The sequence below is a fragment of the Gorilla gorilla genome, chromosome 9 (genome assembly GCF_029281585.2).
Source record: "Gorilla gorilla gorilla isolate KB3781 chromosome 9, NHGRI_mGorGor1-v2.1_pri, whole genome shotgun sequence".
NCBI lineage: Eukaryota > Metazoa > Chordata > Mammalia > Primates > Hominidae > Gorilla > Gorilla gorilla.
In genome coordinates, this window is record NC_073233.2 from 53,220,428 (window position 1) to 53,233,602 (window position 13,175).

The following is a 13,175-nucleotide window of genomic DNA, read 5'->3' on the forward strand; positions in this document are numbered from 1 at the left end:
AGGGCACCCTGGGGAAATGGCTGATTCTAGCACTGGGACAAGAAATACACAAGATGAGCCTGGAACATTTCCAGATAGTAAGGAAGTACTCAAAGATCAATACAAATACGCGCACACACACACACACACACGTATGTTAAAGGAATACAGGAAGCTCCCAAAGGACAAAGCTGGAACAACCTGAACAACAAAATAAAGTAATATTGGAGTGTAACCTAAAATATAAAATAAATATACTTGAGTCCACACTATTATCAGTAAATACTTGACTAAACTAATAAATGGGAAAGGAGAGACAAGAATTTCAAATAAATTACGTAGGTACTCCACCCTAAGATCAAGGAACTCCCCATTCCTTAAGTGTGGGCTGCAAACAGTGACTTCCCTTCAAAGAATACAGTATAGAAAAGGAGGGGAAAAAAAAGTAAATTCACTGTAGAAACCTCACAAACACTATTTCAGGTCAATATGAACAGTCAAGGTCAATATTAACAGTCATAAATCATGTTGATAGCATGTACCCTTGATATGATGTGATGAAAATGGCACTTTACCTCTGTGGTCTTCCTGCCCAAAACCCGTAACTCCAGTCTAATGAGAAAAACATCAGACAAATTCCAATAGAAGGACATCTTACAATGTATTTGACTAGTACCTCTCAAAACAGATTAAAATTTTTTTAAAAAATTCAGATGTATAATTTTTCTAGCTTTCTTAAAGACTTTCTGAACTAGTCTAAAATAATTTTAAGACTAATTGAGACTGTTAAGGTACTGCTTACACCCAAAGACACAGGAACAAGCCTGGTGCAGTGGCTCACACCAGTAATCCCAGCACTTTGGATGCTGGAGCAAGAGGATTGTTTGAGGCCAGGAGTTCAAGACCAGCTTAGGCAACATACTGAGACTGTGTCTCCACAAAAAGAAAAAAATGACGGCCAGACACGGTGGCTCACGCCTGTAATCCTAGCACTTTAGCACTTTGGGAGGCCGAGGCAGGCAGATCACGTGAGTCCAGGAGTTCAAGACCATTCCGGGCAACATAGTGATACCTTGCCTCTTCAAAAAAAAAAAAAAAAAATTAGCCGGGTGTGGTGGCACTCGCCTGTAGTCCCAGCCACTAGAGGCTGAGGTGAGAGGATCCCTTGAGCCCGGGAGGTGAAGGTTGCAGTAAGCAGAGATCAGGCCACCACACTCCAGCCTAGGAGACAGAGTGGGACCCCATCTCAAAAAAAAAAAAAAAAAATTGCTGAGCCACCATTGTCGCAACATTTTTAGAATATAAAAATAAAAAAATAAATAAAGACACAGAAACACAGCCAACTGAATAGTCAGATACTGTTTTTATCACTTTTTTGTTCAGAGAAGATGATGCCAGTTTTGGCCAATTTTGTTCAACAGATATTTCTGACCACCTAGTTTGTTGCAGGCATTGTTGAGTCACTGAGGTAACCTCAAAGGAAAAAAAAAATCTACGTTCTGCTTTCATTTTTATGAGAAAATCTAGCAATATAGAGACAAACAATAAACAATTACATAACAATATATGCTATGAAGTAAATAAGGAAAAGTGAAGTAAAAGTGACCAAGAGGGCTCCTCTAATTGAGAGCTCAGAAAAGTGTCTCTTTAAGGAGATGACATTTAAGTTGAAGCCTGAGAGTGCCAGTAATACAGGCTGGGGGTAGGGGTAGAGTGAAGTGAGAAGTTCTAGAACAGAATGCAAAGACCGAAAAGAATAAGCGTAATGTGTTGGAGTTATACACATCAAGTAGGTAGAGTAACTGCCCTGATAGAAATGAGCTAAGTAATGTATTCTAAACTCCAGAGGCAAGAATAGGAAAATCATTTAAAAACCTTAAAACTCTCCAACATTGACTACCAAGAATCCTAATTAGATTAAGAACTCAATTTTTATGCATCCCTTTAGCTACCCACCGCCACCACTGTCACAGTCGTCCATCTCCCATATGGTAAATGCCATCTTTCCTCTAAAAACTATCATGCCTGTCATTCATATTTCATCACATCTCCGATAGAAGTACTTTTTTAAAAGGGGCTGGGGGAATTCTACCCAGAAATTGCTCCTGAATTCTCCTACAGATCCCTACTTCACGTAGTACAACCATAGGTTAAGAGCAAAGGCCCTGGAGACAGACTGACTTGGGTTTGAATTCAGATTCTATCACTTAGTTCTATGATTTTGAGCATGTTGCACAGCCTTTTAAAGACTCAGTTTCCTCATCTGTAAAACATTGTGAGGATAAAAAAAGATAAAATGTAGCGGGGCATGTTGGCTCATGCTTGTAATCCCAGCACTTTGGGAGGGTAAGGAGGGCAGATTGCTTAAGCCCAGGGAGTTTGAGACCAGCCTGGGTAACATGGCAAAACCCCATCTCTACAAAAAATACAAAAATTAGCATGTGCCTGTAGGCCCACCTACTTGGGAGGCTGAGGTGGGAGGACAGATTGAGCCCGGGAGGTTGAGTCTACAGTGAGCCATGATCACACCACTACACTCCAGCCTGGGCGACAGAGCGAGATCCTCTCTCAAAAAAATTAATTAATTAATTAATTAAACAAAATGTGGGACCCAGTAGGCATTCAATACATGTTAGCTACTGCTAGTAAAAGTATCTGGGCATGTATTTTATTCAAGGACCAGAGCTGAGCCCAGAAGGATTACAGAAACTATAATTTGCTACAGCAAATTGTTTGAGAGATAAAACTGTCAAACTCCCTTAGGTCAGGGCCTTTGTCTTTTTCTGGTTCACCAGTGTATTCCCTGAATCTAGAACAATGTGTGACAGACATTAAGCATCAATCTCAATATCTGTTCAATGAATGAATAAGACCCCATTAAAGGAGCATAAGAGAGCCTGGCTTTACCTTAACATACTCATTCCCTGTCAAAATTTTTAACACTTATCCTAAGGCACTGTTAAAGATGTTTATTATTTTTAATTGCTTACCAAAAACCTAGAACAGTGTTCATAATATTAAGGTACTCAAATTTATTGCAATTAAAACTTTGCTGCTGGAGAAGCTGAGAGCTGAACACATGGTGGTCCCTGGAGTGTGGTGTGCCCAGAGAGGGCATGGAAGCTCCATGCCTCTTCCCCTATACCTCACCCTATATAGCTCTTTGTATCCTTTGCAATATCCTTTATAATAAACTGGCTGGAAAATGTGTTTTCCTGAGTTCTATGAACAGGTCTAGCAAATTAATCAAACCCAAGGCGGGGAATGGGGGGCGGTGTTAGGAATGCCCATTTTTATAGTCAGCCTACAGAAGCACAGGTTAAAAAAAAACCTGGGGCTTCAGATTGGCATCTGAGTTGGGGGCAGTCTTCTGGGACTAAACCCTCAACCTGTGGGATCTGACACTACCTCCAGATAGAGAGTGTCAGAATTGGCCAGGTGAGGTGGCTCATGCCTGTAATTCCAGCACTTTGGGAGGCTGAGGCGGGCGGATCACTTGAGGCCAGGAGTTCAAGACCAGCCTGGCCAAAATGGAGAAACCCCGTCTCTACTAAAAATACAAAAAATTAGATGGGTGTTGTGGTGGGTTCTTGTAATCCCAGCTACTCGGGAGGCTGAGGAAGGAGAATCTCTTGAACCCGGGAGACAGAGGTTGCAGTCAGCCAAGACTGCGCCACCGCACTCCAGCCTGGGCGACAGAGCAATTCTGTCTCAAAAAAAAAAGGTGTCAGAATTGAACTGAATTAGAGGACACACAGCTAGTGTCCACTGCTGAAGACCTACTTGCTTGGTGTGTGGGGAAAAAAATCTCACACATCTGAGGTCACAGAAGTTTTCTGTATTGTGAGAGTATAAGATAAATTTATTAAAGTTTCTTATTCTATATTCTCAGAATTGGCGTCAGAATTGGGATTTGCTAGAATGACTTGGCTCACAGACACATATGGTTTGGGAAGAAAAAGGATAAAAGGATAGGGATGAAGAACTTTGATTCTTAGGTGGCCAAGTGGTCACCCATGGTAAAGAGCTGAAGCTGTGCTGTCATCAATTACTAAAGGTAAAAGTTATCCATGGAAGCCAGAGATGGATCCAACTGCCTGGGAGTTGGTTCACAGGATGCACAAGGAAATGCAAACTAGTATTAAAAAAGTGATATGCTGGCTCGGCACGGTGGCTCACGCCTGTAATCCCTGCACTTTGGGAGGCCAAGGCAGGAGGATCACGAGGTTAGGAGATTGAGACCATCTGGCTAACAGTGAAACTCCATCTCTACTAAAAATACAAAAAATTTAGCCGGGTGCTATGGCTCACGCCTGTAATCCCAGCTACTCAGGAGGCTGAGGCAGGAGAATTGCTTGAGCCTGGGAGGCAGAGGTTGCAGTGAGCCGAGATCGTGCCATTGCACTCCAGCCCTGGAGAAAGAGTAAGACTTTGGCTCAAAAAAAAAAAAAAAAAAAGCGAAATGTTAAATCCCTTGGTTATTGTTATCTGTAACAGCTAAAATGAAATTAAAAGAGAGTGGTGGGTTGGACCTTCCTGCTAGACCAAGCTCAGCTTTCAGTGAGTGTGAGAGCTTAGGCCACTAGCCTCAAAGCTGTCCCTCAAGGGAAAAATGTATGCCGGGACAACAGAAAGTGCTTCGAAGAAGGTGGTCTGCAAAAATCAAAGAACTATTGAAACCAGGGGGTACAATGTGAAGGAATTGTTTCACTTTGTACATTAGTATCATAAGCTTCCTGAAGGGGACAGTCTGATTCCACCCATAAATGCCAAGTGGAACACCCCAGATCCAGATAGAGCCACTGATATGCTTCATATGCAAGCCATGTGAAACTGGCTTTATGATGACTAGGACATTTACCCTCTGAATATGCCCACTACCCAGTCATGGTAAATGCTGTGGTTAAGGGTGACCCCTTAATGTAGATAACCTTACTGTTGCAAAATCAAAAGACAGTTCGAGAAGCCTTATCAAATGTGCTGTCTCAGTTTCCTCTCGTGGGTCTTACAGATGCTAATAAAACCATTAGGTTAAGAGAATGGTGAGACAGAGGGCAAATGGATTCATCCCGGAAGGTGGAAATTTTTAAATGGTTATTAAGAAGTAAGGTAGCAGGGTGTGGTGGCTCATGCCTATAATCCCAGCACTTTGGGAGGCCAAGACAGGATGATCACTTAAGCCCAGGAGTTCAAGACTAGCCTGGGAGCCAAAGGGAGACCCTGCTGGTCTCCCACCATTAAGGGGTTCCAAACAAGTTTGCTATATTTACCCCAGTTTGGAGAAATTGTAAGTCAGGAGGCAGATTACAATGAGAAATCTGATCTGAAATTGTGGAAACAATAGGTAGATGAGTCAAGATAAAGACTGGCAAATGGGCAAGGGTCTCTTGGCTCAACCACCTGCTGGGGACCCCAAGCCTTCTGTATATAAGTAGGTAAAATGGTCAGGGAGTGGCAAAAAGAAATTCCTGGGACTCCTTCATATGGAAGCCCCAGGTACAGTAGTACCAAGAGCCATTGGTGAAGCCCCGAACAGGGTTACAGTTAGATTAAGAGAGAAGGCCAGGCGTAGTGGTTCACGCCTGTAATCCCAGCATTTTGGGAGGCCGAGACAAAAGGATCCCTTGAGCCCAGGAGTTCGAGACCAGCCTGGGCAACAAGGCAAAACCCCATCGCTACAAAAACTAAAAAAATTTGCCAGGCATGGTGATGCACGTCTGTAGTCCCAGCTACCGGAAGGCTGAGATGGGAAGATCATCTGAGCCCTGGAGGTGGAGGCTGCAGTGAGCCATAATAGCAGCACTGCACTCCAGCCAGGGCGAAAGAGTGAGATCTGATTGAAAAAAAAAAAAAAAAAAATTGAGAGAACACAAAGATGTAAGTGTTGACAGAACTATGAAAGTTGGAAGCTGTGTCTCCTCTATGTAAATGTTTTATTAGGAATGGATATTATGTCTGGCTGGGGAACACTTCCCCTACCTAGTATTGCAAAAACAAAACCTGTTGATAAAGTCCTAATAGAAGCTACAGTTAGAAAAGTGAGGGTTAGCCAGGTGTGGTGGCTCACACCTGTAATCCCAACACTTTGGGAAGCTGAGGCGGGTGGATCATTTGAGGTCAGGAGTTCGAGACCAGCCTGGCCAACATAGTGAAACCCTGTCTCTACTAAAAATACAAAAAATTAGCTGGGCATTGTGGTGCACACAAGAAGTCCCAGCTACTTGGGAGGCTGAGGTGGCAGAATCGCTTGAACCCAGGAGGCAGAGGTTGCAGTCAGCCGAGATCGCACCACTGCACTCTAGCCTGGGCGAAAGAGCAAGACTCTGTCTTAAAAAAAAAAAAAAAGAAAGAAAGAAAGTGAGGGTTGATGGAATTAAGATAAAAGTTTACAGGAGAGTTGGTATATTCAAACACACTTCATATGAGAGCATAAGAGCTCCACACCCTTCTCCCATACCTACTAGCCCTACGCCTCTCTTCATCTGTATGCTTTGTAGCATCCTTTACAATAAACCGTAAAGGTAAAAAACAAACAAACAAACCAAAAAAAAACACCAAAAAAACAGGTGCTGCTAAAAGTGAACTGTCAGTTGTAGAAGACTGCGATGGAATTACCACACCCACTGTTCATAATTCAAACATAATTCAAAACTGATCAAGACTTTAAAGTAATGGAGAATAAAGTAAAAGGCATGTTAATTGTTATGGAATACCTTTGCTTGCCATTGCCTCAGTGAACAGCCTTTAAAAAATTTTTTTTTCTTTTTTTTGAGACAGAGGGTCGCTCTGTCACCCAGGCTGGAGTGCAAAGGCGGGATCTTGGCTCACTGCAACCTCTGTCTCCCGGGTTCAAATGATTCTCTTGCCTCGGCCTCCCGAGTAGCTAGGATTACAGGCGCCCGCCACCACGCCCAGCCATTTTTTTGTATTTTTAGTAGAGAGAGAGACGGGGTTTCACCATGTTGGCCCGACTGGTCTCAAACTCCCGACCTCGTGATCCGCCCGCCTCGGCCTCCCAAAGTGTTGGGATTACACGCGTCAGCCACCGCGCCCAGCCTAAAATCTTATTTAAAAATTTTTTTACATGAGTTTACCAACTAGATTTAACTTATGGTTGCAAAATAAATTGATTTCACCTTTATCTATATCATTAAATTTGGTAAAAGCATTACAGTTTGTCCAGTCACTTCAGAGAAGTCAAAGTCTTCTACAATTTCTTAAAGTTTCAAAAGATTCTCAGCTTAATTTATTGGCTCTTTAGGTCAAAAGAAGGACTTTTCAGGGTGATGAAAATGGAGGAAGGAGGAGCTCACCTTTCTAAAAATGAGTTTTCAATTACTATAATTATGCATAAGACAGGCAGCATTTCTGGGCCAAGATTTGATGCCTTGGTCCCATGAGAATTAAATTAGAGCCACGCATAAATTTGGGGCAAGTTCTGCAAAAACCACTTCAACCTCTATTGATGCTTAATGAAAAACTCATTGTTAAGATTCATCAACACGAATATATTTTCTAACACACACTAGCCACTCTGGCAACAACCCTTTCATCAGTTTCTATCCAAGAAACAGAACGGAATGCATTTCAATCCTGCTCAACAATTACCACGATTACAAGTAGAGGGGAGACCTCAAAAGTAAGAATCTAGTTCACCGAGCCCGACCTTAAACTAGCAAGGCCCAACCCACACTGCTGGCTATTGTATTGGTTCCCCCACACCTCCAGGGCTGGAAGGACACCTGAACGCTCCCGACACGTTGAGAGAGAGAAAGCCAGTCGTTAAGAGCGGGGTGGTGGATGATCGGAATCGTTCACATCGCAGCAAGCCAGCAGGGACACAGGTGTGCGGCCAGGCCCCGGTGCCGCTGTCCTTGCTCCAGGGCGACAAGGCCCTTCGCAACCACCACAGCCCTCGTAGGCGCTTACTTATTCATTCACTTGACAATTACGCGAGAGTCACTCTAGCAGGGCCGGCTCTCGGGGCCCCCGCCCTAGTCTTGGTAAATCGCTGCCGCCAGGCGCGGCCCTGCGCCGCCCGCGCCCCGCGGACGCTGCCACCCGCGCCACGCTGCGGCGCGCTCTGGCCACCTGGAGCCCAACCCCGGCCTCCGCCGCACACGAGCGCCCACGCCCCCGGCCCTGCCCGCCGCAGGTCCCCCGGCCTCCGCCTCGCTTCGCCGCCTCAGACCTGCCGGGTTCGTGGGGCAAGGGGGGCGCGCGTCTGGAGACCCCCAGCCGCCCAGGATTCAGGGGCTCCTCTGCGCGCGCGATGCCTGCACTCGAGGGCCTCGCGGGTGGGGCAGGCCCACGGACCACTCACCTCAGCTGGGTCAGAACCAAGCGGCCTGCTCTAAGCCGTTTGAAACCGCTTGGGCCGCCGCACACCCCGCAGTGTCCTCGTTCTTTATTGGTCCTCGACGGACCGCCCATCGGGCTTTTATTGGTCCATTTGAAAGGCCTGTGGGCACGCGCCGCCCGCAGCCTTAAAGGGGCCGCGCGCAGCCGTGTTTCCCTCTGGACCAGACGCCGCCTGCACGGGTGGGGACGCTGGTCGCTGCCGGGGGCAAGTCTGCCGACTCCAGAAAGAAAGGCGAAAGATGTGTGTAGACCTGGGCATCCCTGGTCGTCAGCATGTTTGCTTTATTTAATTACAGATGTTCAGGCTGCTGTCAACACCTGACAATTTTTTTTGGTCATTTCATTCCCTAGAGATTGTGAAGCTAAGTGCTGTGAGGGAAACCAGAGGCAGCTGAGATGTCGTGGAAGTAACAGCGAATGAAGCCAGGATGCTGGATTCTGACTTTGGAACTGTTCTGAGTAAATCACTTTTCTCAGTAAATCTTCTGGAGTTGTTTCCTTATCTGTAAAATGGGATAACGATGTTTCCCTTACAATTTAATGGAGGAGTTAATATAACTAATAGAATGTCTGAGAAAAGCCTTTGTGAACTGTAACGCATACTGCAAATGCTTAATATTCCCTTATAAAAACGAGAAGCTTGGTTAACATGATCTCCAGAATTTTAGCTTAGCTCTACATTCAGTGTTTCTGTGAATGAGTTCAGGTCCTTACTTCCAAGGAATTTGTAATCTACAGTGGTTGGAGGAATATAACATACAGACTAGTCACTAAAATTCAAAGCAGTGTAATAACTGTATAAATGAAAAGCTATAAATGCTTAGAGACAGGAGAAATTTGATGGGGGAGGATCTGTGAGGAGGATGAATTTTTAACCTAGGATTTAAAGAATGTGTAGATTCCCAACAGGCTAAAAGATGGAGAGAGGATGGATAAAAGTAAACGAAACAATTACATGTTTTTTCATTGTCAAGTTGGCAGAGATGAAAAAGTTCAACAGCCTTTGGTTGGTCAAGATTTGGAAAAACAGGCTGGGTGCGATGGCTTATGCCTGTAATCCTAGCACTTTGGGAGGCCGAGGCAGGAGGATTGCTTGAGGCCAGGAGTTCAAGACCAACCTGGGTCTTGCTATCAAGACCCCATCTCTGTTTTTAAAAATATAAAGAGATTTGGAAAAACGGACACTCAAAGTCAATATTGGTAAGAGTATAATTGGTACAAAACTTTAGGAGGACAATTTGACAGTTACTAAAATGTACATAATCTAGTTCTGGCCCAGTAATCCACTATGAGGAATTTATGGTACAGATCTGTGCAAGTATGCAAAGAAAAATGTACAAGGATGTTTACTGCAATACTGCTTTTTTTTTTTTTTTTTGAGACAGTCTCGCTCTGTCGCCCAGGCTGGAGTGCAGTGGCGCAATCTCAGCTCACTGCAACCTCCGCCTCTCGTGTTCAAGCGATTCTCCTGCCTCAGCCTCCCGAGTAGCTGGGACTACAGGCACGTGCCATCACACCTGTCTAATTTTTTGTAGTTTTAGTAGAGATGGAGTTGCACTGTGTTAGCCAGGCTGGTCTTGATCTGCTGACCTCGTGATCCTCCCACCTGGGCCTCCCAAAGTGCTGGGATTACAGGCGTGAGCCACTGCACCCGGCTTTTTTTTTTTTTTTTTTTTTTTTTGACAGAGTCTCTCTCAGGTCACCCGGGCTGTAGTGCAATGGCGTGATCTCGGCTCACTGCAACCTCCACCTCCCGGGTTCAAGCAATTCCCCTGCCTCAGGTTCCCAAGTAGCTGGGATTACAGGCACCTGCCACCACGCCCGTCTAATTATTTTTTATTGTATTTTTAGTAGAAATGGGGTTTCACCATGTTGGTCAGGCTGGTCTCAAACTCCTGACTTCAGGTGATCCGCCTGCCTCAGCCTCCCAAAGTGCCGAGATTACAGGCGTGAGCCACTGTGCCCGGCCCTTTTTTTTTTCTTTTTTTTTTTTTTTTGAGATGAAGTCTCGCTCTCTCACCCAGGCTGGAGTGCGATGGCACCATCTTAGCTCACTGCAACCTCCACCTCCCAGGATCAAGCGATTCTCCTATCTCAGCCTCCCAAGTGGCTGGGATTACAGGCATGTGCCACCAAGCCCAGCTAATTTTTTGTATTTTTGGTAGAGACGGGGTTTCACCTGTTGGCCAGGCTGGTCTTGAACTCCTGACCTAAAGTGATCCACCCGCCTTGGCCTCCCAAACTGTTGGGATTATAGCTGTGAGCCACTGTGCCCAGCCAGCACTGCTTAAGATAAAAATAAAATAAAATAAAAAAATAAATCTAGAGGCCAGGCATGGTGGCTCATGCCTGTAATCCCAGTGCTTTGGGAGGCTGAGGTGGAGGATTGCTGGAGTGTGGGAGGTCAAGGCTGCAGTGAGCTATGATCACGCCACTGTACTCCAGCCTGCATGACAGAGTGAGACCCTGTCTCTAAAAAAAATAAAAAATCTGGAAATTACATGTTCATCAACAGGGAAACTTTTACATAAATTATGACATATCCATTCAATAGAACACTATGAAACTGTTAAAAAGAATGTGGTTAATCTATGTGCTGGAACAGAAACATGCACAAATTTTATTAATTGAAAAAAAGGCAAGTTGCAGAACTTGTGGAATGATTTTATTATATATGGTTATAAACGTATGTGTGTTTGAGGGCATGCCTGAAAATGGTTAGAACATTCCTGGAATTATAAGAAACTTAATAGGAGTGGGACTTGGGAGGGAAATGAATTTTTACTGTTGACGTGGTGTGTTTCTTTTTTCTTTCATAGAAGGAGCAGAGAGTAGTGGGGAAAGTGTGAGTCAGGGCACAGAAACAAGAAAGTGCATCGTATGTATGGGACTGAACATGTGGGGTTGATTTTAGGACTGAAATTTTGTTGGGAAGTAGTGGAACACCAGATTGACACAGAAGGTTAAGAACAATTCTTTTTCTTTTTTTTTGAGACGGAGTCTCACCTGTTGCCCAGGCTGGAGTGCAGTGGCGTGATCTCAGCTCACTGCCACCTCCACCTCCCGGGTTCAAGCAATTCTCCTGCCTCAGCCTCCCAAGTAGTTGGGATTACAGGCACAAGCCGCCATACCTGGCTGATTTTTTTGTATTTTAGCAGAGACGGGGTTTCACCTTGTTGCCCAGGCTGGTCGCAAACTCCTGAGCTCAGGCCATCCGCCCGCCTCAGCCTCCCAAAGTGCTGGGATTACACATGTGAGCCACTGTGCCCGGCCAGGAATGATTCCTAAAGGATCTTGAACCCCAGGGTATGGAATTGGTACTTTATTAAGTAGATAATGGGGGGCTATTAAAGGTACCTGAGCAAGAGAGTGGCAAAATCAGAGTTGTACTTTAGGAAAATTAATTAGCTTGATTGTCTAAAATGGTTTAGAGTTGGGAACCCAGCTAGGAGGTTGATATGAGGTTTTAGCAGTGGAGAGGATGACAGCAGATTCAAGAAAGAATGAAAGATTTGGCAACTGACTAGATTAGGTGCAAAGGCAAGGGTGGGTCCCATTTAGGGAGGTGAGTCAAAGAGAATTCCAGGATTTGATTGCCCAATGGAAGTAGGAAGTCAGGAGAAGCCAGTCTCAAGGGGAAGGTGAGGCATTTAAATTGCAACCTGTTTACTTTTAGGTACCAATGAGGCATTCTAATGGAATCATCTGAGTAGGCCTAGAAAATACACGATGGAAGCTGGAAGAATAGATGCAGAATCAATGATATAGATTTGGGAATCACATTGATAGAGTGAATGAGACCGCATATTGGGGGATTGGAGAGAGTGAAAGGATGGCCAATGAAGACAGATCCACATGTAGGAGAAGAAGAAAGGAATGAAAGCAATATGGTCATGGTAACCTTGGATAAATTGGTGAGGATATACAGAAATAGTTTTCTTCAGTCATTGGTCATTGGCATATTTACTTTATTTAAATATTACCAGAAATAAACTGAAGATTACATTTAAGGAGAGGGTGTGATGGTAATCAGGAATTGGCTTAATAAAGGATGTTTGTGCAGTCCGGGTCCTGGAGTTTTAGAACAAGATGACAAAATCCCTTTTTATCTTGGATGACTTAGGTGCAGCCCTACTTTAAGATGAGTATTAGATGTCTGATGCTGCTCATTTATTCATTCAACAAATATTTATCAGCACCTATTATGTGGAGGGACTCTTCTAGGCACTGCAATGATCAGTAGACAAAATAGACTCCCCAAAATTTCCTCCCTTTGTGGTGCTAACACTATAGTGAGGAAACGTAGACAATCAACACATAAATAAATTATATAGTATGTTATTAGACAATATGTCCAGTGGGAAAAGAAAAAGAATAAAACTAGGTAAAGGGATAGGGAAGTGGGGTTGGAAAGACTGTAATTTTATTTTATTTTTCAACTTCTATTTTAGAATCGAGGATACATGTGCAGATTTGTGATAAAGGTATATTGTGTGATGCTGAGGTTTGGGGTATGATTGAACCTAGGTAGTGAGCATAGTACCTAACAGTAGTTTATCAGTCCTTGCTTGCGGGGGTCTGTCCCACAGACCTTGACCCAACAACAGTTGAATAATGTACACTAACACAGATATTCTGCCTGTCACTCCGGCTAAGGGTCTGGGCCCCTCACAGACACCAAGGAAGGTGCTGTAAAGAGTAGCAGCTGGCCCCATCAGCCAGCGAAGCTTGCATTTATTCAGTATAGATTAAATGACAAAGGTTTTGAGTAAACACTGCTAGAGGGTAATTGACCTGGTTGCCAACAACCCCGCCCCCACCCCCTGCGGTTGTGC

General features: G+C 44.4%; 2 protein-coding genes across 7 annotated transcripts in view; one reads left to right on the top strand and one right to left on the bottom strand.

Annotated features, from left to right (window-relative positions):
* The window catches only part of CKAP5 (cytoskeleton associated protein 5), a 102,429-nt gene extending 94,045 nt beyond the window's left edge, over positions 1–8,384 (bottom strand). For 2 of the 6 annotated variants that reach the window (XM_019037172.4, XM_019037169.3), the window contains exon 1: positions 8,303–8,384. The gene's annotated coding sequence lies outside the window, so the exon portion shown is untranslated. The other 4 variants (XM_055354808.2, XM_019037171.4, XM_055354809.2 and 1 more) reach the window with 4 other exon arrangements.
* The window catches only part of LOC134756498 (uncharacterized), a 46,070-nt gene that overhangs the window by 10,188 nt on the left and 22,707 nt on the right, over positions 1–13,175 (top strand). The window contains exons 3-5 of the mRNA XM_063693701.1: positions 7,708–7,841; positions 7,937–8,581; positions 8,692–8,799. Coding sequence (XP_063549771.1) covers positions 7,708–7,841; positions 7,937–8,581; positions 8,692–8,700 — 788 coding nt within the window. The 3' untranslated portion in view covers positions 8,701–8,799. The remainder of the gene's footprint in view (positions 1–7,707; positions 7,842–7,936; positions 8,582–8,691; positions 8,800–13,175) is intronic.